The sequence below is a fragment of the Caenorhabditis elegans genome, chromosome III, assembly GCF_000002985.6.
Source record: "Caenorhabditis elegans chromosome III".
Taxonomy (NCBI): Eukaryota; Metazoa; Nematoda; class Chromadorea; order Rhabditida; family Rhabditidae; genus Caenorhabditis; species Caenorhabditis elegans.
Window position 1 is genome coordinate 11168899 of NC_003281.10, and position 26303 is coordinate 11195201.

A 26303-nucleotide genomic window follows, 5' to 3' on the forward strand; every position below is an offset into this window, starting at 1 on the left:
CACTAATTTTCATGGAAAAAGTTCTCAATCTCCGCCACCACCACCAAATTTCAAAAACAATTTCTCGAAAAATGGAATTTCGACTACGTGAACACTGGCGAGAGTGGTGAGAATCCAAATACTGAAGACAATTGAAGAAAGAATGAGCACGAGAACATTACAGACACGAACCTGCAAAAATTTGAGGGTTTTTAGGGTCTCGCAGCGAAAATCTAAAGAAAATTTGATTTTCCCGCCAAAATTTAAAAATGGCGCGAAACTCAAATTTGAAATAATTTTTTAAAAATTTGGCGCTAAATTCAAGTTCTTCACTAAAAGATTTTCGGTACTTGTGTATTACATGCCCTCATTTTCAAATTAAATTAAATTGTCATTAATTTCTCCAATTAAAATAAACGTGATATACATTTTTCCTCTTTAGGCTTAGAAAATGTTATTTCCTAAGCCTAAAAATACAAATTGTGGTTCACGTTTTTATTTTTCATGGCTTAAAAAATTACTATTAAAATGAGGGCATGTAATACACAAGTACCAGATTTTCTCTTCATATTTCAATATTTTTCCCAAAATTTGATGATAATATTCGTTGCGAGACCCAAACGGAAAAAAAAAACAACAAACTTACAGTAAGAAAATCCGGCGGCGACTTTGTATCGCCAACATCTTCAAAAAGGCTATCACGAACCGAGACTTCATCGTCATAATTCTGTTCTTTCGGTGATTTTTTCGACGATTTTTTAGGCGTTGCAGCGATGGTCGACTCATCGGGTGCTACAATTATTTCTGTATTATAATAAAATTAATTTTTCTCAAATGATCAACCTGAACTTTCTTGCTTTTCAACAGATGAAATCACAACTTTCCCTGGAGTCCTCGGAGCAACTGGTGACTCGGTGGTCGGAGTCCGAGTTGGCGTGTGGGGCGGAGTTTTGGTTGGCGGTGTCAGTGGCGAATTTCTGCTCGGAGTTCTCGGCAGCCGAACCGAACGAAATTGCCTGCGTGGGCGGTGTTGGTGCGGCTTCTTCGGAGCAAGTCTTACTCCTTTTGGACCCACCGATGGAGGAGGCGGCGGCAGTTGAGACCTCACATCTGCCAGATCAACATATGTGGCACCGCTTTTTTGTTGTTTTTCTGCGGGCGCAGGCTTCAATTCGGTGAGATTCACATATTCTTCGTCCACTGAAAGGAAAACGTCCATTTTGTGGGCGTGGCTTGACTAACTTTTAACACTTTTAGTTCACAATAATTTGCGAAACCTAACAATTGAATTTTAGGGTTTCGTAGCAAGATTCTAGAGAAAATTTGAATTTCCCCCGCAAAACGGGGTTGACCATTTTGTGGGCGGGGCCTAACTGGAAAAGTAAACTAAAAAAGTAGAAATTAGTTAGTACCCAAATTAACAAAACTATATTTTTCTAATGGGCATTGCCTGCCTGCACGTGGTGTCAAAGTGTCCCATTTTAATTTGATCTACAAAAAATGCGGGAGACGAGACGCAGACCTTTCAACTGATTTCGCATGGTTAAGGGTGTGCTGACGTCACATTTTTTTGGGCAAAAAATTCCCGCATTTTTTGTAGATCAAACCTTAATGGGACAGCCTGACATCACGTGTGCCTGGCTCTGTCCATTTTGTGGGCGTGGCTTAATCTAACTACCCGACTCCGCCCATAGTGGGGGAAAGACCGCCTCCTCTAAATTTTAACTTCAGAAATCGCGCCCTTTCGCGAAATTTCAGAAATGATGACAATTCGGACATATTTTTCAAAAAAGTTTAAAACCACATCCATTTTGTGGGCGGGGTTTAACAAGTTAAACACCGCAACTATTTTGTGGGCGGGGCTTGTGCTGGTGCAATAAAAAAAAAGAACTTACTCACTCTAGAATCTCAAAACTTGAATAAATTTGGCGTAAAAAACTCGAGGAATTTGGAAATGAATTAAATTTAGAACTTTCTTCTTTTTTCCCCTCAAAAAAAAACAAATGAAAATAAAAATTATATTACGTTTCATTAGAATGAAATATTTGGAACATCACGGGAGACGGGGGGACAGAGAAAAAAAAATTTAAAAAAGTGCGTAGAAAATTTGAAATTTTCAGAAAAATTGGGAAAGGACAGAGAGTGACAGATATGTTGTGACAGACTGGAAACAGTGGAAAATCGATAATTTTCGAGGAAATTCCAACCTCGAAAATTATCGATTTTCCAGGAAAAAAACAGGGGGTGAATCTAATGGAAAACTAGTGAGTGGAGGGGGGTGATGTTTTTTGAAAACTATTTCAGCGGTGGGGGATATACAATTTTGTTCAAATTTTGCAGAGAACGGGGAGAGAGATGCAGAGATACGAAAAAACGAATCATGGGGGTTTTTTGAGAAGAAAAAAAATTCAATTCATAGAAAAAAAAATGGACGGAGCACAATTTTCGGGCGGCTCGGATAGAAAACGGTTAAGAATTGGGATAGAGAGCGAGATTTTTTGGGGAGAATTAAAAAACAAAAAAATAAAAAATAAAAAAGAAAATAAAAACAAATTTGTTGCAAGTGGTGGGCGAAGAGTAGGAGAGATCGAAATTTTGGGGGTGCGGGTAATATTTCAAATTTCAAATTTTTGTGGGGATTTTTTCTTTGTCGCTTGGCTTAAAAAACTGGCTTAAAATGTAGAGAGGGGCAAGAAGGTACTCACTATTATAGAATAATTCCTAAGAAAAGTTGCAACATGATAGAGAAAGAGAGACAGACACAGGCTTCTGGCCTTCCCCAATGCATTTTTTGCGCTCCATTGACAATTGACTGCCGGACAACGCGTGGGAAGGCTCGTGTACTCCACACGGACAAACCGAGCCGAACTTTGTTGCCGAACTAGACCATTTTGGCTCGGCCATTACTGGGGTAGATTTACGGCGCGTTGCGTGTCGCGTCGCGTCTCGATTTTAGTTGTAAAACTACACGCATTTGTCCGTGTGGAGTACACCACTTGTCCGGCGGGCGATTGTCAATAGAGCGCAAAAAATTCAACGAGGAAAACCAGAATCCCGTGCTCGTGAGAGAGCGAGAAAAATGGAGAAAAATATGAATTGTGGTAAAGTTTGAAACAAAAAAAAAGAGTGGATGGACTATATATGCCTATATATGGCTCAAAACGTCATGGTACATTAGTCATGGGAGCACACACAAAAAAAATGAATGGGGGTCTTAAAATTGATGACGTGGCTTTTTGGGAATATTCTCCGAATCGTCCTTATTGTCGGCGGAACGTCGGCGACGTGGTGGTGCCGGCGGCGGTGGCGGTGGCGGTAACGCGTAGATCGGATCATCTTCTGGGAACCACGACGAGAATGAGGATGTCTGAAAAAAATAAATTTTTTGTGGAAAAAATCTGAAATTAACTTTTAAAAAATGCCGAAAAAAGTGGACTAATTTTGAAATTAAATAGACAATTATTTTTTGAAAAATTGAAACATTTGTTTAAAAATCGATAGTTTAAAAAATCGATAATTTTGATTTTAAAAAATGTTTTTTTGTAAAGTCGATAATTTTTTAGAAAATCGATATTTTGTTTTTCGAAAAATTGATTTTTTCATTATTTTTTTTTGGAAAATTGATAATTTTGGTAAAAAAAGGCGCCATTTTTTGGAAATCGATTTTTTCCCAAAAAATCGATAATTTTCTTTGGAAAATTTTTTGAGTGAACCGCCGTACCGGTTGCTCCTGCTGGAGCTGGAGAGCCGAATTATCGGCATGGGTAATGGAGCCGGAGACTCCCGTGACTGCTGATGGAGCGGGGATGTCCAAAGAAAGAAGAATACGGTTGTTCGAGTCTTCTTGTGCACGCATGATACTGTCGAATTCTGGAAATATGGGAATTGGTGAAAAATGTTCTCAATTGTATTTTATTTTTAAATCGGGGGCCTAAATCTAAGCCTACGCCTAGATTAAGCCTAAGCCTAGGCCTAAGCCTAAGCCTAAGCCTAAGTCCAAGTCTAGATCTAAAATTACTTGAAAATAATTTGAACATTTTAACAAAACCTTACAACAATTCCAAAAAAGAAAAATTCTGAAAATCCAAATTTCCCTACCATCAACCACATTGTGCACAACATGAGCTCCCTGCGGAGCCGACGTCGCGTGGCAGCTCTGACGGAGCTCTTCCTGATCAACAGAGATTGTGATGAATTGGAGAAGACTTCGACGCACTGAGCTCGTTTTATCGAATAACGCACGTTGAATAAGAAGCGTTTTTGTGTGATGGTGGCTGCTGGAGGTCTGGAATAATTTGATTTTTTTGAAAAAATATTTTTTCGAAAATTTGAAATTTCCGAAAAAAAATTGTTTTTCATAAAATTTCAGTTTTACTAAGTACACCAAAATAATATTTCAGAAAATTTGAATTTCCGGCAAAAATGTTTTTTTAAAATAAAATTTGAATTTTCCGACAAATTTTTTGAAAAAAAATTTGAATTTTCTGCAAAAATTTTTTCTCGGAATATTTGAAATTTCCGCCAAAATTTTTTTTTCGTATAATTTGAATTTCCCGCAAAAATAATTGCTTTACATAAAATTTGAATTTCTCGCAAAAATTTATTCTTTCAGAAAATTTGAATTTTCCGCCAAAGTCGAGGTGCGTTTTTTTATTTTCATGCCTACTCACTCCAAACTGCATAGCTTCAGCTCGCTTCTTAATCTCATCCGTCTCAACATTTTTCTTCGCCTCTTCAAATTGTCTCATCATTTCTTGATCTCTCACAATCTGCGGACTCTCAGTCTCTACCACCACCACCATCGGAGGATAGTAATGATCCAAGAAGCTTCTATCCTGATCGTGTCCCCGGTTATTTCGATCCTCTTCATCTCCGAATCCTCCGACATTTCTGCCAGCAGTTTCAGCTTCTTGAATATCGAGATTTGCCTGTTTTAAAGCTTCACGTCGAACTCGACGTCTTCCGCGATATACCGCGATTCCGAGGCCTGAAAAGGGGAAATTTCACTTCAGAAGTAATTAAAGATCTGCTAAAAAAAATAGGTATAACTATTGAAAAATAGTATAATTCCTTATTAAGTAAGTTTTTTGTTAAAATAAAAAAGAAAAAGCAATCAAAAAATTTCTAAAGGTAGGGTTTTATAAACACTTTAATCATTTTATATATTATTTGGACCAAAATAATATATACACTAGTTTATATACTTTATACTTTTGATGTTATATACTAACATAGTATATTCATATATAATATTACTTATATACTTTTATATACTATTACTATATGTTAAAAATGAATGATACAAAAATATCTATAAAGATTTGAAGACTATATACTTATATAGTACTATACATATACTCGTAATATATACTCTATATGTTTAGATGCTATATACTAATATACTACATATATAATATTACTTTTACTATATGTTGCATACTTAAAAATAAATTGTACGATCATATATATATATAAAGAATAAAAGACTTTCACATAATATATAGTATAATATTCGATAAACTATAATACTAATATACATATCTAGTATCTATAATATTAATAGATACCTTATACGTTTAGAATAAAATATAGTACACATATAGTATATCTATATTTACTACATATGTAAGTATTTAAATGTTAAGATCGTATATAATATCAGTGGTACGATATATAAAAATGTTTAGTATGTTAGTAAATAGTATCTAAACTTTAAACTTTAGATATATACTAACATACTGAATATTTTTATATATCGTACCACTGATATTATATACGATCTTAACATTTAAATACTTACATATAGTAAATATTGATATACTATATATGTACTATATTTTATAACTTCACATGATATATGTATAATCTAATACACTACTACTATGTGTTATATTTCTTAAAAACACAAACCTGGAACATCATCCTCATCCTCAAAACCATCATCATCATCCGACTCGAATCCCTCCATAAATTGCTCATTGAGCCGCCCATTCTGCACTCGATGCACCATCTCATCAAAATATCCCTCATCATCATCATCCAACGGCACCGGCTCGATTTGTCGTTGTCTCATCGTGTTCGCCTCGGCGATTGTCCTCCAGAACCTGGTATCTCTGTCGCGAATGGCGGGCGAGTCCTGATGCTCGGCACGGTTGAAGCGTGGATCATGATAGAGATTATGGAGTTGATGAGTTTCATTCCAGTCTAATGGACGACGGGTTATGGGAATTGCTTTGTGCGCGCGAATGTAGACTTGGTAGATGTTGTGGAGGGAACGCACATCTCGGGTGTCGAAGATCGCCAAGTCGAGTACTGTAAACGGTTTTGAATTGTTTCCGGCAGGTTTCAGGCAGGCCCTGAAACCGCGCCTGCCTACCATTACAACCTACCATCGCTGAGAAGACGTTCATTTTGAAAATCCGCCGCGAGTTGGAGAATGTCAGCAATCAGGAAGCCTGGAAAAGTTTCTTTTTTGGAAATATTAGAGAAAATCTGAAATTTTTCTGAAAAAATTGGGCAAAATTGCCGATTTTCCGATAAATCTGCTTAAATTTTCGCCATTTTTCAAATTGTTTTCCCCCACTAACTTCTCATTCCCCTCTCGCCAGAGCCACTGGCTCGGCTCCCATTCTGACTAATCGGAGCAGCCGACAATTCCATGGTTCCACTTCCACTGGATGCTCTCGACGATCCCGATCCACCGAATCCTCCATCGCCGTTGTTACCGCCACGTGGCAAGAGCAGTGCTCCGGATGGAGTTCTTGGTTCTTCTTCATCTTCATCGTCAGAGTCACCATCAACTCGAATATCTTGGAGATCTTGATCCATGGGCTCCTGCTGCTGCTGCTGCTGCAGGGGCTCTACTTCACGCATTTGCTCGCGGAGCTCATCGAATACTGGAGATGCTGGAACTGGGGCAGGCACTAGTGGAGCTGGAGCTGTCGGAGCAGAAACTACTGGAGCCATCGGCGCTCGTGACGTCATAATATCAAACATCGGAGCCACCGAAGTCGGTGTGGGTGGAGTCTGGAGCATCGCCATAACATTCGGAGCTCGTGACGGTGGAAGCAACGGAGAAAACGGGCTCAGCAGGCTCTGCGCGCCGAGCAGATTGTTCTGAAGGACCATCTGTGCCTGTTGCATCGCATGTGCCTGCATCGCCGCCTGATGTTGAACCTGTGCCTGCATCTGAGCTGCGGCCTGTATTTGAGCCTGCTGCATCATATGAGTTTGGAGCATTTGGGCCTGAGCCTGGTGATGAGCCTGAGCCTGAGCCGCTGCCGCAGCCGAAGCTGGGTCCATCATTGGCATCACGTTTCCGGTCTGTAAAAAAATTTAAATTATTTTATTGTTGCAGGCTCCGCCTATTTTTTGGGCGGAGTTTAAATTTTTTTGTTTTGAAAATTCTCGAATTTCCAGAATTTCCAGCTTCAAACTTAAATTTAGTGCTTCAAAAAATTTCGAAAAACGTCAAAAAGTGTGTCCATTTTGTGGGCGTGGTTTGCAGGCTCCGCCCCTTTTTGGTTTTTTTTAATGTTAACTCCGCCCACTTTTAACCTAAATTTTTTAGTTTTAAGACAAAAAATGTATTTTTTTGGTTGAAAAAATTAGGTTTCAAAATAAAATGTTTAGATTAAACAAGCTCCGCCCATTTCTTGGCAATTTCGAACTATTTCGACCAAAAAATGCCGAAAAATTTGGCAAAAAATCGTAAAACTACAAGCTCCGCCCATTTCTTGGCAATTTTTTCGTTTGAAAAAAAAAACTACGCTTTACGTTAAAAATTTTGCTTTTTAAAATAAAGTTTCTAGCATAAACAAGCTCCGCCCATTTCTTGGCAGTTTTTAAAAAATCGTATTTCTACCGAAATTTGAAATTTTTCACCAAAAAATGCCGAAAAAAATTTTTTTTGCAAAAAATTCGTAAAACCACAAGCTCCGCCCATTTCTTGGCAGTTTTTGGAGATTTCCGTCTAAAAACGTGGTTTTTGATAAAAAAAATTTTGATTTTTCGTTGCAATTTCAAAAATTATAAGCTCCGCCCATTTCTAGGCAATTTTGAATTATTTGACAGAAAACGTTCATTTTTGATCAAAAATGTCCGATTTTTCATTGGAAAATCAAAAATTACTAGCCACGCCCATTTCTTGGCACTTTTAAAGGAGGACTAACGGTTCTGACGATTTTGAACGTATAGACCTAAAATGAGCTCAAATAAACGAATTTCGTAATGAAACTGCTCAAAAATTTTTCGAAAATTTTTTATGGCGGTTCAAACTTTTGAAAAAATTACACTGATTTTGGCTAAAATCACGAATTTTTCCCGTTTCTCCGTGTCAGCTCCTGTCCGAAGTTGACTTTTTTGGAATTATCGCCCTTTTTTACATATATTGGTAGTTTATCTCATTTCTTTTTCGTCGATTAAAGTACATTTAAAGCCGATAGGTAACCAAAAATCATCGAAATTGGTTACCTATCGGCTTTAAATGTACTTTAATCGACGAAAAAGAAATGAGATAAACTACCAATATATGTAAAAAAGGACGATAATTTCAACAAAAAATGGGAAAAATTCGTGATTTTAGCTAAAATCAGTGGAATTTTTTCAAAATTTTGAACCGCCATAAAAAACGTTTGAAAATTTTTTGAGCAGTTTCATTACGAAATTCGTTTATTTGAGCTCATTTTAGGTCTATATGTTCAAAATCGTCAGAACCGTTAGTCCTCCTTTAACTAAAACGACTTCAGATCAAAAAATTAAAAGGTAAATAACTAAACAAAACAACCGAAAATGGATAGATTTTGTGTGAAAATTCACGTGTTGACTGGGGGGATAAAAAGTGATATGTGGGTGTTAGACTAACGCTAATTGTTTGGATTAGAAAAAAACACAGAAAAAAATGGAAAAAAAAAGTTTATGACCGTACCGCGGCCATGAGTTGTTGAGCACGTTGAGCATTATGATGATGTTGAGCCAGAGCCATGTTGATCTAGAAGAAGAAAAAACGGAAAATGAGTGGGTGGTGGGGGAAAAGGTTTTGTGATGGGGCAGAAGGTAAAGTATGGTTGGAAATGCATGCAAAATTTGGGAAATTTGGGAAATTTGGGAAGTTTTGTTGATTTTTGCAAAAAATTTAAATTTTTGATTGAAAAAATTTAAGGTTTCGGAAAAATAATTAAAAAAACGTTTTTTTTTTGTTGGAATTTTTTTTAATTCGAAAAAAAATTCATCAAAAAATTAACTTTTTTCCACTAAAAACCTAATTTTAAATTGAAAAATAAAAATTTTTTAAAAATAAATTTCAATTTTTACTGCAATTTTCAGCCAAATTTTTGAAATCATTTTCAGCCAAACTGGTTCAATTTTTTAAAATTTTCCGGAAATTTAGAAATTTTTTTACCAACATTTGAACTCGAAAATTCATCAAAAAATCAACTTTTTTCCACAAATTTCAATTTTTTACTTCAATTTTTAGCCAAACTAGCCTAATTTTCTGAAATTTTTTTTGAAAAAAATCATGCAAAATTAAGAAAAATTTGAAATTTGCGCATTTTTTGGATTGAAAAAAATTCCAAAATTTTGGAAAAATCAATAAAAACGTTTTTATTCCAATTTTTTGCCAAACAGGTACAAATTTTAAATTTAAAAAAAAATTGAATTTTTTTCTCGGAAATTTAGAATTTTTTACACATTTGAACTCGAAAATTCATGAAAAAATTGAATTTTTCCACAAATTTTTACTGCATTTTTTTCAGCTAAACAAGCCTTTTTTGGTTTTTTTCACAAAAGTTTTCTGAAAAATAATTTTAAAAATAAAATTTCTTCAAAAACTTTGTTTTTTGAATTTTTAAAAAATAAATTCAGTGTTTTCCAATTTTTTCTGAGAAAAATTCTTTTAAAAAACGGCTCTGATAAAGTTTTTTACCTCAAAAAAATTTGCAAATTATATTTATTTCAATTTGATCTTTTTTTCTGAAAATTTGAAAAATTAGCAAATTTATCAATTTTTCCAGAAAAAAAATTGGGTGAAATTTAATTTTTTTCCACTAAAAAATTTCAATTTTGCAGAAAAAAATCTTCTTTTTTTCGAGAATTTTTTTTTCAAAAAAAAAAATCCCTTATAATTTTGCCAAAAATTGGGAATTTTTTTGGCATTTTTTATTCACAAATTCCAATTTTCCTTCAAAATTCATCCTCTCAACTCACAAAATTCTGCTGATGCACACTCGAGTGAGCCACAACAGAAGCCCCTGAGTTCGGCGTTGCCAGATACGGATGAGACATTGCTCCAGTCGGCGGAGCCAAACGATGATCCGGTCGTCGACGATTCGAATAGTTTGCCGGACGTGATTTCTTGGCCTTTTCATATTCATCATCTCCGTGTACAGCTTTGATGTGTTTCCGAAGAGACGATGGATCCGTATAGGATTTTGTGCATTGCGGTATTTGACAACTATATGGTTTCTGCAATGGAAATCTTGTTGTTCGGGAAGAAGTCCCGTGGTTTGTAGAATTCTGAATCATTTATATAGCTATTCCTATTCGGATTAGTAGGCGACAACGGGGGACAAAGCTATTTCGAAAAAATTGAACAAAAAACATTTTTTTAAAACAATTTTTAGACTTAAAACGACCAAATTTCACAACGAAACTATTGAAAATTGCCTTTAAAAAAATGTTTATACTGGTTTAAAATATTTTTCGAATTTCGTCAACTTTTACGTATCGCAGCGTGACGGAAATTGATTTTTTAAAAATTATTGTCCCTCTTTTTTTATTGTTACTGTTACTGTCTTACTCAGTCATATTAGTATGAATTCATTACGGGAACACAAAATTCTGAGAATGCGTATTGTGCAACATATTTGACGCGCAAAATATTACTATATCTCGTAGCGAAAACTACAGTAATCCATTAAATGACTACTGTAGCGCTTGTGTCGATTTACGGGATCTCGATTTTGAAATGAGTTCTAAAATCGAGCCCGTAAATCGACACAAGCGATACAGTAGTCATTTAAAGAATTACTGTAGTTTTCGCTATGGGATATAGTTATATTTTCCGCGTCAAATATGTTGTGCAATACGCATTCTCAGAATTATGCGTTTACGTAATAAAAAGACAGTGCGAAAAAATTCCTCATATTTAAAAAACCCGACATAGGTCTTATTTTGATCTATCATATGGTTATATTTTTTTAAACTCTACTGTTAAAAATTCCAAATTTAAAACGGTATTTAAAGCCTTTAAAGTGAAACATTTAAACTTCTCCTCGCAATTTTTCTCGCAATGAGTCAAAAAAAAATTGCCGGAATTGAAAATTTGCCGAATTTTCCGGCAAATTGTGATTTTTCACATTCATTTTTCTCGAAATTTTGGAATTTCAATTTTAATCGGCAAAATTGTACGCATCCTATGAATGTTCCTTCATCTATTTTGAAAAATTAAGCAAATTCTATGAAAATATCTAAAGAAAACGGGAAAAAAAATTTCAAAAAGGCACAGTTTTAAGTGTTTCCGGCAAATTGATATCCGGCAAACCGGCAATTGCCGGATATGAGAAATTCCGGCAAATCGGCAATATGGCGGAATTTTAAATTTCCGGCAAATCGGCAATTTTGCGGAATTCAAAATTTCCGGCAAATCGGCAAGTTTGCGGAATTCAAAATTTCCGGCAAATCGGCAAGTTGGCGGAATTTTAGATTTCCGGCAAACCGGCAATTGCCGGATATGAGAAATTCCGGCAAATCGGCAAGTTGGCGGAATTTAAAATTTCCGGCAAATCGGCAAGTTTGCGGAATTTAAAATTTCCGGCAAATCGGCAAGTTGTCAAAATTTAAAATTTCCGGCAAACGGCAATTGCCCGATATGATAAATTCCGGCAAATCGGCAATTTGGCGAAAATGAAAATTTCCGGCAAATCGTCAAACCGGCAAAGTTCCGGTATTGAAAATTTCCGGCATTTCGTCAACTTGCCGGAATTGAGAAATTCCGGCAAATCGTCAAACCGGCAAAGTTCCGGTATTGAAAATTTCCGGCATTTCGTCAATTTGCCGGAATTGAGAAATTCCGGCAAATTTGGCAAACCGGCAGTTTGCAGAACTTGCCAAAAATTAAAATTTCCGTCAGATCGGCAAACCGGCAAAGTGCCAGAATTGAGAAATTCCGGCAAACCGGCAATTTCCCCCTATTCCTCCCTCTACTACACCGTGACCTACCAAATTCGAATGTGTACGATTCTGATGTTTGGCACGATCCGACGCGTTGCTGAACGCCTTCTCACAGTCGGCAAACTCGCATTTGTATGGTTTCTCGCCTGTATGAGTTCTCCGGTGGGTTTTCAGGTTTTCGAGTCGACTGTATTCTTTTCCGCATCCAGGATACTGTAAATTAGAGGGGGAAACTCTCTTATACTCCATAGTTATACAGTTCTTCTATTTTATAATGGGGGGAATCGAATTTTTGATACATTTCTTGGAATTTTCAAATATTCCAATTATTGAAAGTTTCCATAATCTTCTATTTAAAGGTGGTTTTTTAGACCCAAATTGGTCCAAAACTACCGAATTTCGTAATGAGACGTTCTGAAAATTCCTGAAAAAAAAGTTATGGCGGTTCAAAGTTCGGCAAAATAAGGCCCATTTTCAGCTAAAATCAAAATTTGTTCCAACTTCTCGGTGCCGCAACGTCTGGAACCTAATTTTTATTTATTCATCACTTTTTAATAAATATTGTGGTCTTTCATTGGGCGTTTATTCGTTAAATAAAAGTTACATTTTGAGCCCCAAAGACCATAATGTACTTAAATCAACGAATAAACGCACAATCAAAGGCCACAATATTTATTAAAAAATGATGAATAAATAAAAATTAAGCTCGAGACGTCGCGGCACCGAGAAGTTGGAACAAATTTTGATTTTAGATGAAAATGGGCCTTATTTTGCCGAACTTTGAGCCACCATAACCGTTTTTTGAGAAATTTTCAAAACGTCTCATTACGAAATTCGGTAGTTTTGGACCAATTTGTGTCTAAAAAACAAAGTCTCAAATTTCGGTACTCCACCTTTAAAATTGTATGAACCAGATTTTTTAAAAATTTCTTTAAAACAGATTTTTCTGGAATAAAATCAAATGAAATTTTTTTTTTCTGACAAATTTATTAACTAATCAGCTAGTTTTTGTTCACAATGTTCACGAAAAACACACAAACGAGGTAAAACAAAAAAAAAGGGAAAAGCTAAGAGGTAGAAAAATGTGAATTTTGAGAGAAAGTGCTCAGAAAATTGCTCGAAAATGTTGTTTAAAAAAAAAGTCGTTCCGAATTTTCAGAAAAAAAAAATTTTTTTTCAAAATTTCCGAGACACTTTTCCGAGACCATAATTTCCATCAAAACCATAAGGAAAAGTGGGCATTATATCATCTCAAATCTCATTATCACCACCAAAACCAACCTCACACTTGTTGGGCTTCTCGCCTGTATGACGTCGAACATGCACAATGAGCATGTACAATGCTTTGAACGTCTCATTTCGATCACATCCTTCCCACTCACAACGCCATGCGTGATGTTCTTGTTCAGTTGATTGGACGTGACTTTCTTGAACATGATCCACTAGTGCCTGACAATTTTTGAGGCGTTTTTTTTGGGAGAAAATGATTAAAACTATTCCTACGATGATATATATATATATATATATATATATATATATACATATATAGATGGGCGGCAAACGATGTTTTCCGGCAGATCGGCAAATTGGAGGAATTGAAATTTGCCGAATTTGTGGAACGGCAATTGCCACCCACCTGATATATGTACTTTTTTTCAAATTAGGAAAAAAACGTTCCTCAGTTTTAAAAAATCAGGAATTTTGGCAGAACTTCGATAATTTTCAAAATTAGGCATATATTTTTTAAAATTTCAAAAATCCATCTAAAAGAAGCACCTAAAACCACCAAAATTGACACAATACGATACAATTTCATGGTTTACAAAAAAAATGCACAAAACTTCGAGCACACTCTTTCAAATCTAAAAAGTCTACACTAATTCAGTCGAGCTAAGCGCAAAATGTCAATTTTCGAGCATTTTCCAATACCTTGAGAGTCTGGAAACTAGAGTTACACGACTTCCAACGACATGTCAAATCGTGATCTCCCATCATATCCGAATCATTTCCACTGTTCGAACTGTTGGCAGCGTTGTTTCTGGAAAGTACTCTCTCTTATAGGCACCATTTCCAGAAAATCAGGCAAAAAAAAAACTTACTGTGGTCGTTTGAAGGTTCCCGGCGGACGTCCGACACGTTTTCCCTGGAAACAATAGTTTTATTGTAAAACGGGAAAATTCGGAAAATCGGCAATCGGAAATTCACTAGGTTTTCAGATTTTTGGCAGAAAGCACCAAAATTCGGGAAATCGGCAACTTTTAAATTTACTGCCACATGTGAAAGTTGCGGATTTTTTTTTGACAAATCGGCAAATTTCCGGATTAGAAAACTTCCGGCAAATCGGCAAACCGCCAAATTGCCGGAATTTGAAATTTCCGGTTAATTGGAAAATTGCCGAAATTTAACATTTCCGGCAAACGACAATTACCAAAAATGAAAATTTCCAAACCGGCTAATTGCCGATTTGCCTACAAAAAATTTGCCGAGTGGCAATTGCCACCCAGCCCTGATTACCAAAATACCAAAAAGAAATCTAAAAATTGGCAAATTTGCCGGTTTCTTGTAATAATTGGGAAAATTCTGAGAATCAGCAAAAAATTCATTTTTTCGAGAAAGTTTCAAAATTCCTAGCTTTTGCCAAAATTCGCGCGCAAAAAAAACTCACATTAATGGTAAGTCGAACATTTTGCCCGACTGACGTGGCAACCGTACTACCATTTGGTGCTGTTTGATTCGTAAACTTCACCACTGGCACAATTGACGATGTCGACGCGGAGGATGACGTGGATGATGACGTGGCATTCGGCTGAAGAAGCTCATCGGATGATGCTCCGAGAGCTGCTTGAAATGTCGGAAAAACTTGAGATGCTCCGGATTGTTGGGCCACTGGAAGAAGATATTATTGGAGGGTTTTTTTTGTGAAATTTTTCAAAATTTCAATTTCCTAGGGCTCACGAGGACTCCAAATCCAAAAGCGCCAACTTACAAAGCGTCTCAGAGACATGCTGTAGCAATGCACGGAGGCCGAAACCCCAATTATTATTATCAAACAGGCCAACTCGTTTGGTGCTCGACTCTTCCGGAGAGGTAAAGGCCGAGGAAGAAGCCGACGAGGGCCAGCTGATGGATGAGTTGTTGAGTGAAGAAGATTGATCGGATGAGGTGGAGGATCCAGGTGAAGACCATAGGAAGGATGACGAGTTGGACGATGCGTCCTTGTCGATGGTGGAGAGGAAATGATGCTCCAGAAGTGATGGCGGGGACATTTCCTCGCTGTGATCTTCCATGCTCGCTAGAAGGATCGGAGGATCAGTGGGATGGTAGAAGAAGAGGTGGAAGGATCGAAGGGAGGTTGAAAGAGAACATCAGAGGGAAAAGGAGGGCAGAGGAGTACGGTAGAGAGGAAGGATGGAACAAGAAGGATCGAAGGATCAGTAGAAGCTTCGGTGGGATTGGAGGAAAGAGGTTTCGGAAGATCAGGAAATCGAAAAAATTGGTCTTCTGCTTCTCGAACCTTCTCAGATGTGTAGAACGATCAAGAAGAGACGGAGTATCGTTTCTGAGAAGCCTTCTGCGAAGCACCGAATCGCTAGGGAGATCTAGCGTGCTTCAAAGAGCAGACAATCAGAAAGAAGTACGAGAGAACTAGGAGCAGTTGGAAAGGATCAGAGGATGAACGGATCAGAGGATCAGAAAATGAGAAGCAGCTTTGAAGAAATGTGAAGCGCTTCCCGAGTAAGCCAAAAACAAAATGATTCACCGAGAGCGGAAGAGGGGGAGTACGGTACAACGAATGGGCGGTACTGAAGGTGGTCTGCTGCTGCCACTGCCACTGCTGCTGCCAGCCGTAAACCCAGTGAAATTTGAGAAGAAGATAACGGACGACGGGGTGTCGTAAATTAGGAGATTAGTGACAGGAGAGAAAGTCGCGCTAATCAGTTGCCAACTGGAGGAGTACGGTAGGTTTGGCGGACTTTTTCGGTTGCCTTGAGGGGCTTCAGGGTTCCGGTGCAGGAAATCTCGAAATCGTAAAAATCAAGGACGTATAAGTGCTCGGCATAGAGATGTCTGTCGGATTAGACAACGTCTGCATAATGTTTCCCGGAGGCTAATCCGTGTATGAGCTTAAAAAAAGACTGCAAAGAGCAATTTTCTTTCGGAAGGGATTTCCTTGAAACTCTCAGAAAAGCTGCCGCATCTTTCTCGATGGAAAATTCCCATTTTGGGTTCAGAAAGATGTTCAATGTGTAATTTTCTTGAAAACTGCTATTGCTTTTTTCAAGTCTATGCTGCTCCGAAAGCTCTACAGGCTTTGTAAAAATTACCTGGCTCAAGGCTCACTTGAAGCTCTAATTAAGCTCGGTTCCAAGGTCTATAGGCCTCCTGAATCCAGAAGTTCAGTCTATAGAACCCCTCCCTGTGGACCTCCCAATAGAAGTTGTTTACGACGTTCATTGGATTGGCTGCCCTTTCTGTTTTCCCGCCGAGTCATCATCATCATCACTCGTCCCTCGCCGCCGCCGCCATGCATAAACATTTCGGCCAAGACACGCGTGCTTCTGCTCTTGCTCTTTCTCTCTCGCATTTCTTCATTTTTTCAGGCGCCGCCGCCGTCGCTGCTCCCTCCGGCTCTCTCGTTCGCAACGTGTGTGGCGTAGTGTCCTGGTGGTCGGCGCCGCGGCGCCGAGACGACAACACTCTTCCAGAGAAAATAGTGTGGCACTTGGAGAAGGACGAGAAAAGAGATCAACGAAGCACTGAATATATGATTAGGAAGGAAGAGTGCGAGAGACGAGACGAGTAGGCGCAGAAGAGTACACGGCGCTGTCGCCAGAGTCGCCCTCCGGAACAAGTAGGCCTCCATGGTCGGTCGCCGCGCCCGCCAACGCCTTCTGATGCTTCTGCTGCTGCGTTTTCCAGGGCGATGATGAGAAGCTGACGGGGAGGGCCGCCGCGTGTGTGAGTGAGCCACAAATGCTTCAGTGCCCTTTTTTTGCACTTTTAAGTTTCTGCTCCGTTTCTCGACCGGGCCGGCTCACTATCTATCTCTGATGACGGAGAAAAAGACGGGCGGTGATTGGAGACATACACACCGTCGAAAAATGATAAGTGAGGTCTACGGTAAGCTAGCAGGCAAGCCTGGGTTCTTAGAATCTAGAGAATCGGAGAAATTTTTGGAGCCGTGGTCAGGGACTCAGGATTCAAGATTTATAGGGCTCGCGCCGTAATCTCATAAGGGTCGAAGTCTAGACTCTTTGGTTTAGGCTCAAAGCACTAGTCTTGTCTAGTCTAGTCTAGCACTAGGCTCTTTCTCAGACTTCCGAGGGCCCTATGCTCTGGGCTTAAAGAACTTGTAACTTCAGGCTTCAGACTTAAACTTCGGATTCGAACTTTCGATCCCAAAGTCTTTATCCAATCTTCAGAACCTTCAGAGCTCCAGATCCTATATTCTAGGCTTTTGTAGGCCTAGAAGCCCCTAACTCCAAAAAAACAATCGTCACAACTAATCAGAAGCGAAATAACAAGAGGAAAAGTTTACTCAACTTGAAATGAGGAACACTCTTGAACAAACAACTAAATCAGCAAGGTGTGAGCCGTGAAACAAAATTATGGGGTTTTCTTCACATTTTCGCTTTCAGCCGCCTGCGCAAAGTCACGCCCACACTGTTCGAAGAAGAAGAAGAACAGCTGAAAGTAGCAATGTGTTCGGTTTTTCAAGATTTCATGTTCAAGTGGTGAGCTTCAACAACTACCGTAGCCAATAAATTCTTCAAGGAAAAGAATAACAAACTAGGAGGAGCAAAAAGAGGACGGGGAAACTCTAGATGTCCGTGCCTTCTGGGCGGTCCAGAACGAATTCGTGTGTGTGTGTGTGTGTGTCGGAAAAAAAGAGAGAAAAAAGGAGCAAAAAGGGGAGAGAAAATATGAGAGAACGACGACGTGAGCAAAAAGAAGGAAGGAGCAGCTCAGCTTTTTTAGGCTCTCAGAGGTGGCAAATTTCAATCGAACCGGCTGTCAATTATTGACACCTGGTTCAGGCTGCAGTGACGTTCGGTTTTTTTTCGCCAAATATCTTTGGACGCCTTAGAAATATAGTTAAGCCTGTGCAGCTTGATCTTTTGCTTAAGCTCTAGATCAAGCTTCAGAAGAAGGCTCACCCCGGCGGAAAAGGGCCTCGCACACGCTCTAATCGATGAGAGGAGACTCTCTCCCTCCCTCTCAAACTTAAAAATCTGAAAGTGCTCTCTCTTCGAAAAGAGCTCCTGCTTCTGCTGCTCGGCCGAGTTTCTCATTAGAGCGAGCGCCTTTGCGCCGCGCGTTTTTGCACTCTAATTAGCATTTCCCTCCGCCGAGTTCTCCAATTTTTTTCCCATCGGTGGCGCTTGACAGTAATAGGTTTCGGCGGCGGCGGTGCCACGGAGGAAACTATAAAATAACTGATAAGAAGTTAGGAGACCGCCAATGGGAAAAGTGCGAATTCTTGGCTCCGCCTCCCCACTACAAATTGGCTAGGAGTAGTGAGCTCCGTGAAAAAAAAGCCGAAAAGAGAAAAGTACAAGCTGACCACTACAATTATGTTCAACTGTCTGCTATCGCATTGACGTGTTTGAGAGAAAAGTTCAGGGGCTCAGCTGATCCCACGTCTCCAGGGAGGTCGTATGAGTTGTACTTTTGAAAAGGTGAGGTGAGCCATCACAAGTCATCTAGAATTCTACCCGGAACTCTTAAACAGAAGCGAGGCTTTAGCTTCATTCCGGCAAAAAAGAATTTCAAGTAGAAGCTGAGCTACCGAACTCCGAAGCTTGTAGATCCCTGCAAGGATCCTTGAGCTTCAGGAGTTATAGTGAACGCTTCTGATTCTAGAAGCCAATGATTCTAACCAGTTCGAATTCCAATAGAACTTCCTGTATGAAGGATCCCTAGGACCAACAAAGCCGAAAAATCCAGGATTCTTCCAAGGATCGAGAGCTACGTTCAGAACAGAAAGATCCCAAGGACATTCCGGAGGACTTGCTGGAGAATCGGATCAGAGACAAGATCTTAAGATCTCGAGAAGGATCCCAAGGATCCTTAGGATTCATCTCAGCACAGCTTGACAAAGAAAAAATACTCCTTTTCGCTCACCTTGTGTGTAATACCAGCTCATCAGGCCCATAATCATGTCCGCATTATTGTCGTCCATCAGCTTCTCCTACCGCACAACTCGTTAAAAAACTGTCGTGCCAATCATGTATATGGGTTATCAGTGATTGGTGAAGGGTACTACCCGAGAGGCGAGGCTGGCGAGGAGGAGGCGAAAATTGATAAGCGTGCCGGGTGGCCGTGCTCCTCCTCTTCTTTCCCCCCAAAAAATCTCTTTTCAAATTTCGGTTTCCCTCCCAATGTGTAATCGGCGGGGGTCGTACCGTATACCGCCATGGCAGAAACAGAGAAAAATTGAAGGAAAAAAAATCAACTTTCACTTTCATTCTCGCTATGGCAACACACACGGCAAAAGGGAAATGAGAGAGAAGAAGTTAACCAGGTTCCGGGTGACTGGTTACAGTCCATCAATCGCCAGGAGACTTGGCGAGGGAAACTGGTTTTATTTGATGAAAACCAAAACTTAAAGAGAGAGAGAGAGAGAGAGATAGATCACAATCGATTGCTCCGGTGAGATGTTTGATTAGGAGAACCCTTACACTGTAACACCACCCGGCGTCGTCGTCCGTCTTCTTCGGAAGAAAAAAATTCAGAAAAAGTCGCCCCGATCCACTTTCTTATCTCCAGGGTTTGTGTCTGAACCTTTTTTTGTGAAACGAAGAGACTACTGATGTGAAAGGTTACACTGGGCAGAAGAATCCCGGGCGGTACCAAATGTTGCCACTGTTTCAGCTGGAAAAAACGCAGGCCATTTCTTCATTTTTTGGGCTTTGTCGTCTATTTTCTCGTAGAAAACTTAGGATTTGCCGAAATTTGATAATTTGATTTTATAAATTACAAATTTTCGTTTCGGTGGACATTTGGAAATGTCCAAACTCAAATAAATTCCTAAATTCCAAAAAAATCGACGATTTTCCGGAAAACTATAGAAAATCAGTGTAATTTTAAGGATTTCACTGGATTTTTCTCAGCTTCCATAAGGAAACGTGGAAAAGTTGACCCATAAGTCTGATCTTTCGGATTCTAAGCTACGGCTTTCCTGGGCCTTCTAGATTCCCAGCTGCACCTCCTTCAAGAGAACATAGCTTTTAAGACTCTGAGCTACAGTACTCCTGTCAAGAACAATTCTGAGCTACAGTACTCCTGTCAAGAACAGTTCTGAGCTACAGTACTCCTGTCAAGAACGATTCTGAGCTACAGTGCCCCTGCCAAGAGCGATTCTGAGCTACAGTACTCCTGTCAAGAACAATTCTGAGCTACAGTACTCCTGTCAAGAACAGTTCTGAGCTACAGTACTCCTGTCAAGAACGATTCTGAGCTACAGTGCCCCTGCCAAGAACAATTCTGAGCTACAGTACCCCTGCCAAGAGCGATTCTGAGCTACAGTACTTCTGTCAAGAGCGATTCTGAGCTACAGTACTCCTGTCAAGAGCGATTTTGGGCTACAGTACCCCCGGTGCCAAGAGCGATTCTGAGCTACAGTACCTCCAGGAGCCAGAATTCTGAGCTACAGTATCCCGACCAGGAATGTGCGGCAAATTTGCCGAATTTGCCGTTTGCCGAGCTCGGCAAATTTCAAAAAAGTACATTTGCAGAATTTTCCGAGCTCGGCAAATTTCGAAATTTGCCGCACACGTCAAAAAATTGAGAGTGCAATTTTGACTAAGACCATTGATTTTTTCGCCAAAAATTTAGTAAAATGACACAAAATTGAGTTATTTTGATGCTTAAGCAGACAGACTACACGGAACTTATTCAGAAACCAGATGAGTGTTAAGAATTCAGTAGTTTTGGTGCTCAAAAAAACATCAAAAAGTATAAAATTATTCCGAGTTTGTTAAGCACGGCAAATTTGCCGAATTTGCCGTGCTCGGCAAATATTGAAAAAAGAGATTTGCCGAATTTGCCGAGCTCGGCAAATTTTGAGATTTGCCGCACACCCCTGATCCCGACCAGCCCTCAAATTCCGCAACTTTTCTCTCCCATTAAAAGTTGCCCAATTCTCCTTATCTCTCCGTGTGTCCATTTTCTACAGTACCCCCCGCTAGGAAACCAATCGACGAGAAATTTGATAATGGGCGGTTTATAAACAATTTGGATGAAATGATGATGGGAAAAAAATTGAGAGTAGAGGTTTCTAAAATGAATTGTAAACTAAACAAAGTCTGGGGGCACCCGAAGGGGTAGAAGAGAGCATCATCAGAAGCTCGCCTAGGCTCAAGTAGAACAGGCAATCAATCAAGCTCTTCTTCTCCCTGTGTGTGTGTGTGTGCTCTAAGACAGCATATCACCAAAATGTGCAGCACAAAAAAAAACGAAGGAACATTTCTCATTTTTCGCCCTCTTGATGATACTCATGGACCCTCCGGGAGGCGACAACACACACAGATAGAAATCACTTCGGCGAACAGGCGTCCTCTCAGGCGACCTCATGTTTCGGCGGCGGAGCTCGGTGAGACATATAAAACACACGTGTCACTGGTGATAATGGAATTTCGGGGGGCCTGAGCACCCTATTTAATGGGGGTACTTAGTGAGTCGGGGGGTGGAGAAGTTATTGGTAAAACCACAGATTTTCGTCAGAGAGGAGTACACAGGTGCTTCGAGATTCGGGAAGACTTCGTGAGCGACAAATTTAAAATTTTCCTTAAAAATGGTGCAAATCCAAAGAAAAGTCGAGTTTTTCGAAATTCCAGCTTGTCCAAGAGGAGTACACGAAGAGAACTGTCGGATAAATTGTTGTAAAAATGGTTTTTCGAGCTATTTTCTACAAATTTCAGCGACTGAACACCTAGAAGTCATTGAAAAATCTCAAAAATACGAATTTCAAAAAACTGTCTTGTCCGAGAGGAGTACACAGCAATACGTATTGGAGGAGTGACGTGATGATGCGATTTTGACGATGCTGATATTCGTATAGATCTTTTGGAAGCATTTTTGAGCAAAATCCGCAAAAAATTGGAAAATTCCTACATTTCCAAAAATTCGACTTTTCCGAGAGGAGTACACAATGCAAAATGGTCAAAAATTCATTTTTGAGCAATTTTCAAGCTTCTGGTGCACTTTACAAAAGTTAGAATAACGAAAATTCTACGAAAAATCGAAAAATCTCCAGATTTTCAAATTTTGGCAAAATTGACTTGTCCGAGAGGAGTACAAAAAGCTAAAATCTGGAAAATTATGAAAATTCCCTGATTTGGAGCTAACAGCATGTTTTCATCGCATTTTCCCATCATTTCAAGCTATTTAAATTGCGAAAAATTGAAAAAATCTCCAGATTTTCAAATTTCGCAGAATTGACTTGTCCGAGAGGAGTACAAAATGGGGAAATGAAGAAAAAGTGGATTTTTCGGATTTTTCCAGCAAATTTCATGCTCACGGTGTACTTTTCCTACTCTATGATAATAAAAATGGAGGATTACAGAAAATTTAAAATTAATTTTTTTTTTCTCAAAAAAAAAAAAAATGTTTTTCAAGCTAAAAGTTCCGATGTACTTTAGCTACTTCTCACAAAAGTGACCCTATAATTTCACGCATTTTTTCTTTTTTTTTTCTCCCATGAGCCCTAGAATTATCAAACACAGATATATATATTTTCTGAGAAAAAAAGAAAAAAAACTGACCTGAAGCTTCTGCCGGTGGGCTCAGCTGCAGAGGATTGCTCAAAGTTTGATGTGACGGGGGAACTGAGCTTTGAATGAAATTACTTGTTGCCGAGCCGAGTCCGTTTTTTGATGGATCTGCAAAAAAAAAGTGGTGAAAAATGGAAATTTTTGCCGATTTGCCGAAAATTTTAAATTCCTGTAATTTTCCGATTTGCCAGAAATTTTAAGTTCCGAAAACTTGCCGGATTTTTCAACTTCCGGCAATTTTCCGATTTGCCGGAAATTTCGAATTCCGGCAATTTTCTGATTTGCCGGAAATTTTTAAATTCCGGCAATTTTCCGATTTGCCGGAAATGTTCAACTCTGCCAATTTCACCCGATTTGCCTGAAATCCTCAATTCCGCCAATTTGCCGGAAATTTCAACTTTCGGCAATTTTCCGATTTGCCGGAAATTCCAAATTCTGGCGATTTGCCGAATTGCCGGAAATTCCAAATTCTGGCGATTTGCCGAATTGCCGGAAATTCCAAATTCTGCCGATTTGCCGGAAATGTTCAACTCTGCCAATTTCACCCGATTTGCCTGAAATCCTCAATTCCGCAAATTTGCCGGAAATTTCAACTTTCGGCAATTTTCCGATTTGCCGGAAACTCCAAATTCTGGCGATTTGCCGAATTGCCGGAAATTCCAAATTCTGGCGATTTGCCGAATTGCCGGAAATTCCAAATTCTGCCAATTTGTCGATCTGCCGGAAATTTTAAATTCCGGCAACTTTCCAATTTGCAGGAAATTTCAATTTCCGATTTTCCGGAAATTTCAAATTTCAGCAACTCGCTGATTTGCCGGAAATTTTAAATTCCGGCAATTTTCCAATTTGCCGGAAATTTTTTAATTCGGTTTGCCGAGCCATTTTTGCCCAAAAATTACAAAAATTTTTGAAAAAAGGCGGTGTCTAGAGTCGAAAATCGCCCGTTTTTTTAAATTCAAAAATTTTTTCTAATAAATGTATATTTATAAATTGTGGAATTTTCTATTTTCTGTGGAATTTTTTGGTCTAAAACTGAATAATTTCTCTAGAAAAGCTGAAAACGGGTGGTCCATCCGACTCCATCGGGCGATTTTCAAAGAAAAAATGTGGGTGCAAATGCGCTCTAATGCGAATTTCTTCCGCATTTTTTTTCGTTAAAACTATTCAAATTGCCGCCGAATCGCGCGGTCATTCTCAACGGAGCGCGATTTCCCGTACCATTTTCGGTTTTCACGTCGCCACCACCAGGTTGTTTGTCCTCCGAACCCATTTGCTTGGCCTGGAAAATTGTAAAAATTGATTTAAAAAATTCATGAGAAAATCCAGAAAGGGCCCAAAATTTTAGGGAATTTCTAGATAAAATCCCCTAAAAAATGAGCTTCTGACTGAAAAAATCCATATTTTTTTGCATTTTCAGGGCGTGCTAAGACCCAAATTATACTTTTCTGACCTCCTCATCAACCGCGGCGGGGGTGTGCTCGGCGGTGCCAGTGTAAGAGCAAAAGTGCACGAGAACTTCAAAATAATATGTATGTATTTTTATCGGAATTCTCTGTCTCTCGAATTTTGGATAGAACAACTCCTTATCAGTCGAGCGGAAAAAAAAAACGACGTGGCAGGAGCAGCAACAGCGCCCAGCGAAAAAAAAGTAGTGGCGGAGCAGTGTTCGATGATCAGAGGAGCAGAAATATTCGGGCGGTCTAGACGAGGTAACGGTGGTGATATGAACCCGAAAAAGGAAATGAGAAACATGTAGAGCTGAGAAAATTGAGAAGAAGAAGAAGAAAAATATAAATTCTCACGGTTGGACAACCCAGAGACGAGAAAATCGACAAGTTTTTGGCGGGAAAATTTGGCGATTTTCGAGGGAAAATCGATTTTTATATTTTTACAAGTGCTGTAAGAGTGTCTCATTTCGGCTTGATCTACGTTGATCTACAAAAAATGCGGGAAAAGAGACGCACACTTTTAAACTGATTTTGCATGGTTAAGAACGTGTTATTTTTTTGGGCAAAAAATTCCCGCAATTTCGTAGATCAACAAAACGTGATGGGACAGTCTGGCACCACGTGTTTTTATAGGACCGCAGAAAAAAGGTCCGGGGTGCCGCCGAAAAAATGTTCAATTTTCGGTCTGTTTTTTTTTTGAGCAAAATGAGCAAAATTTGAAAAAAAAAACCGGCAGGCCTGATTCAGGGGTGCGGGGTACTTGCCGGAATTGCCGGAAATAATATTTTGGAAGTGTTTTTGAAATTAGACGCCTAGACATGCATTTTTTTGACCCGACTACAGAAAGCCCCATTTTTTTCAGATTTTTGTCGTTTTTCCTGGGTTTTTTAAAGGAATTTCTAGGAATTTCTCTTCCCCGGAGCCTGAGCCTAGGCCTAAGCCTATGCTAAAGCCTAAGCCTAAGCCTAATCCGTCGCCTAAGCCTAAGCCTTAGGCTGAGACTAAGCCTCAGCTTAAGCCTATGTTTAAGCCTGAGCCTAAGCTTAAGGTTAAGCTTAAACCTATGCCTAAAAGCCTAATCCTGAATCTAAGTTTAAGCCTAAAAGCCCAAGCCTAAGCCTAAGCCTAAGCCTGAGCTTAAGCATAAGCCTAAGCCTAATTATAAGCCTAAAAGCCTAAGCCTAAAACTGCGATTTTCAAGCTCAACATGTTGTCAAACTCGAATTTTTAAAATTTTTAAGTTTGAATTTAATTCTTTAATTCTGATTTAATTCTGAATAAGGCTAAATTTTTAAAATACAGTTAGGTTTGAAAAAAAAGCTTAAAAAGTGGGAAAATCAACAAAAAATTGAAATTTCGGACGTTTTCAGTTCAATTTTAAGCGAATTTCGGTGAATTTTTCCGGAAAACCACTCCTGGTACGTGAAAATTCGATTTTTCTCAAATTTTTGTGATAAATCTGCTTTTTCGAAAAGTTTTTGTCTGAAAAATGTGCATTTTTCCAAAAATCTACGAATTTTGCGGTAGAGATACCGGGATTTCGCTAGAAATGTTCGATTTTTATGGATTTTTTTTTCAGCTTCACAAACTTACACACTGATCGACAAGCTCCACCTTATTCCACCCATTTGCATTCTTTTTCTTCGAGAAGCTTCCACGACGTTGAGCCTCGACAACCGTATCGGGATCCTGGAGAGAATTGATTTTTAACGAATTTTTAATGTGAAAATTGTAAAAATTAGTTTTTTAATTCAAAATTCCTCGAATTAACCTCAGTACTGGGGGCCATCATGCCGCCGTTTTCGTTGTTTTTGATTTCCTGTTGAATTTGGAGAGTTGCGTTGAAAATTGCTTGACGCGGGGGCTCTTGATGCTCCAAATAGTGTTGATTATTTAGAAGATGACGTGGCGAGCCTCCTGGCACATTCTC

The 26303-nt window shown here is 39.0% G+C and overlaps 1 protein-coding gene and 1 pseudogene across 4 annotated transcripts; both read right to left on the bottom strand.

Moving 5' to 3' along the window:
- Positions 1 to 24: 24 nt before the first annotated feature.
- Positions 25 to 1967, bottom strand: Y47D3A.5 (annotated as a pseudogene). Its single transcript has 4 exons — positions 1879 to 1967; positions 823 to 1179; positions 626 to 771; positions 25 to 171 (listed from the first exon to the last, which is right to left on the bottom strand). Coding segments are annotated over exons 1-4 (739 nt in total).
- A 24-nt stretch (positions 1968 to 1991) lies between these two features.
- On the bottom strand, positions 1992 to 26303 carry tra-1 (Sex-determining transformer protein 1; the record flags this gene model as incomplete). 3 transcript variants are annotated; one of them, NM_001027709.4, is made up of 18 exons in its annotated part: positions 1992 to 3346; positions 3701 to 3849; positions 4078 to 4264; positions 4650 to 4966; positions 5890 to 6291; positions 6369 to 6434; positions 6567 to 7302; positions 8906 to 8968; positions 10186 to 10443; positions 12199 to 12363; positions 13432 to 13599; positions 14080 to 14188; positions 14250 to 14293; positions 14816 to 15036; positions 22917 to 23033; positions 24144 to 24204; positions 25967 to 26062; positions 26145 to 26303. In NM_001027709.4, the coding sequence occupies 18 exons, from the start codon at positions 26163 to 26165 to the stop codon at positions 3194 to 3196; spliced, it is 3333 nt and encodes a 1110-aa protein (NP_001022880.2). The 3 variants fall into 3 exon arrangements, with proteins under 3 accessions (NP_001022880.2, NP_001427144.1, NP_001022881.2); NM_001440213.1 differs by lacking the exons at positions 25967 to 26062; positions 26145 to 26303 and having other exon boundaries at positions 3194 to 3346; positions 24144 to 24195; NM_001027710.6 differs by lacking the exons at positions 1992 to 3346; positions 3701 to 3849; positions 4078 to 4264; ... (5 more) ...; positions 10186 to 10443; positions 12199 to 12363 and having other exon boundaries at positions 13118 to 13599.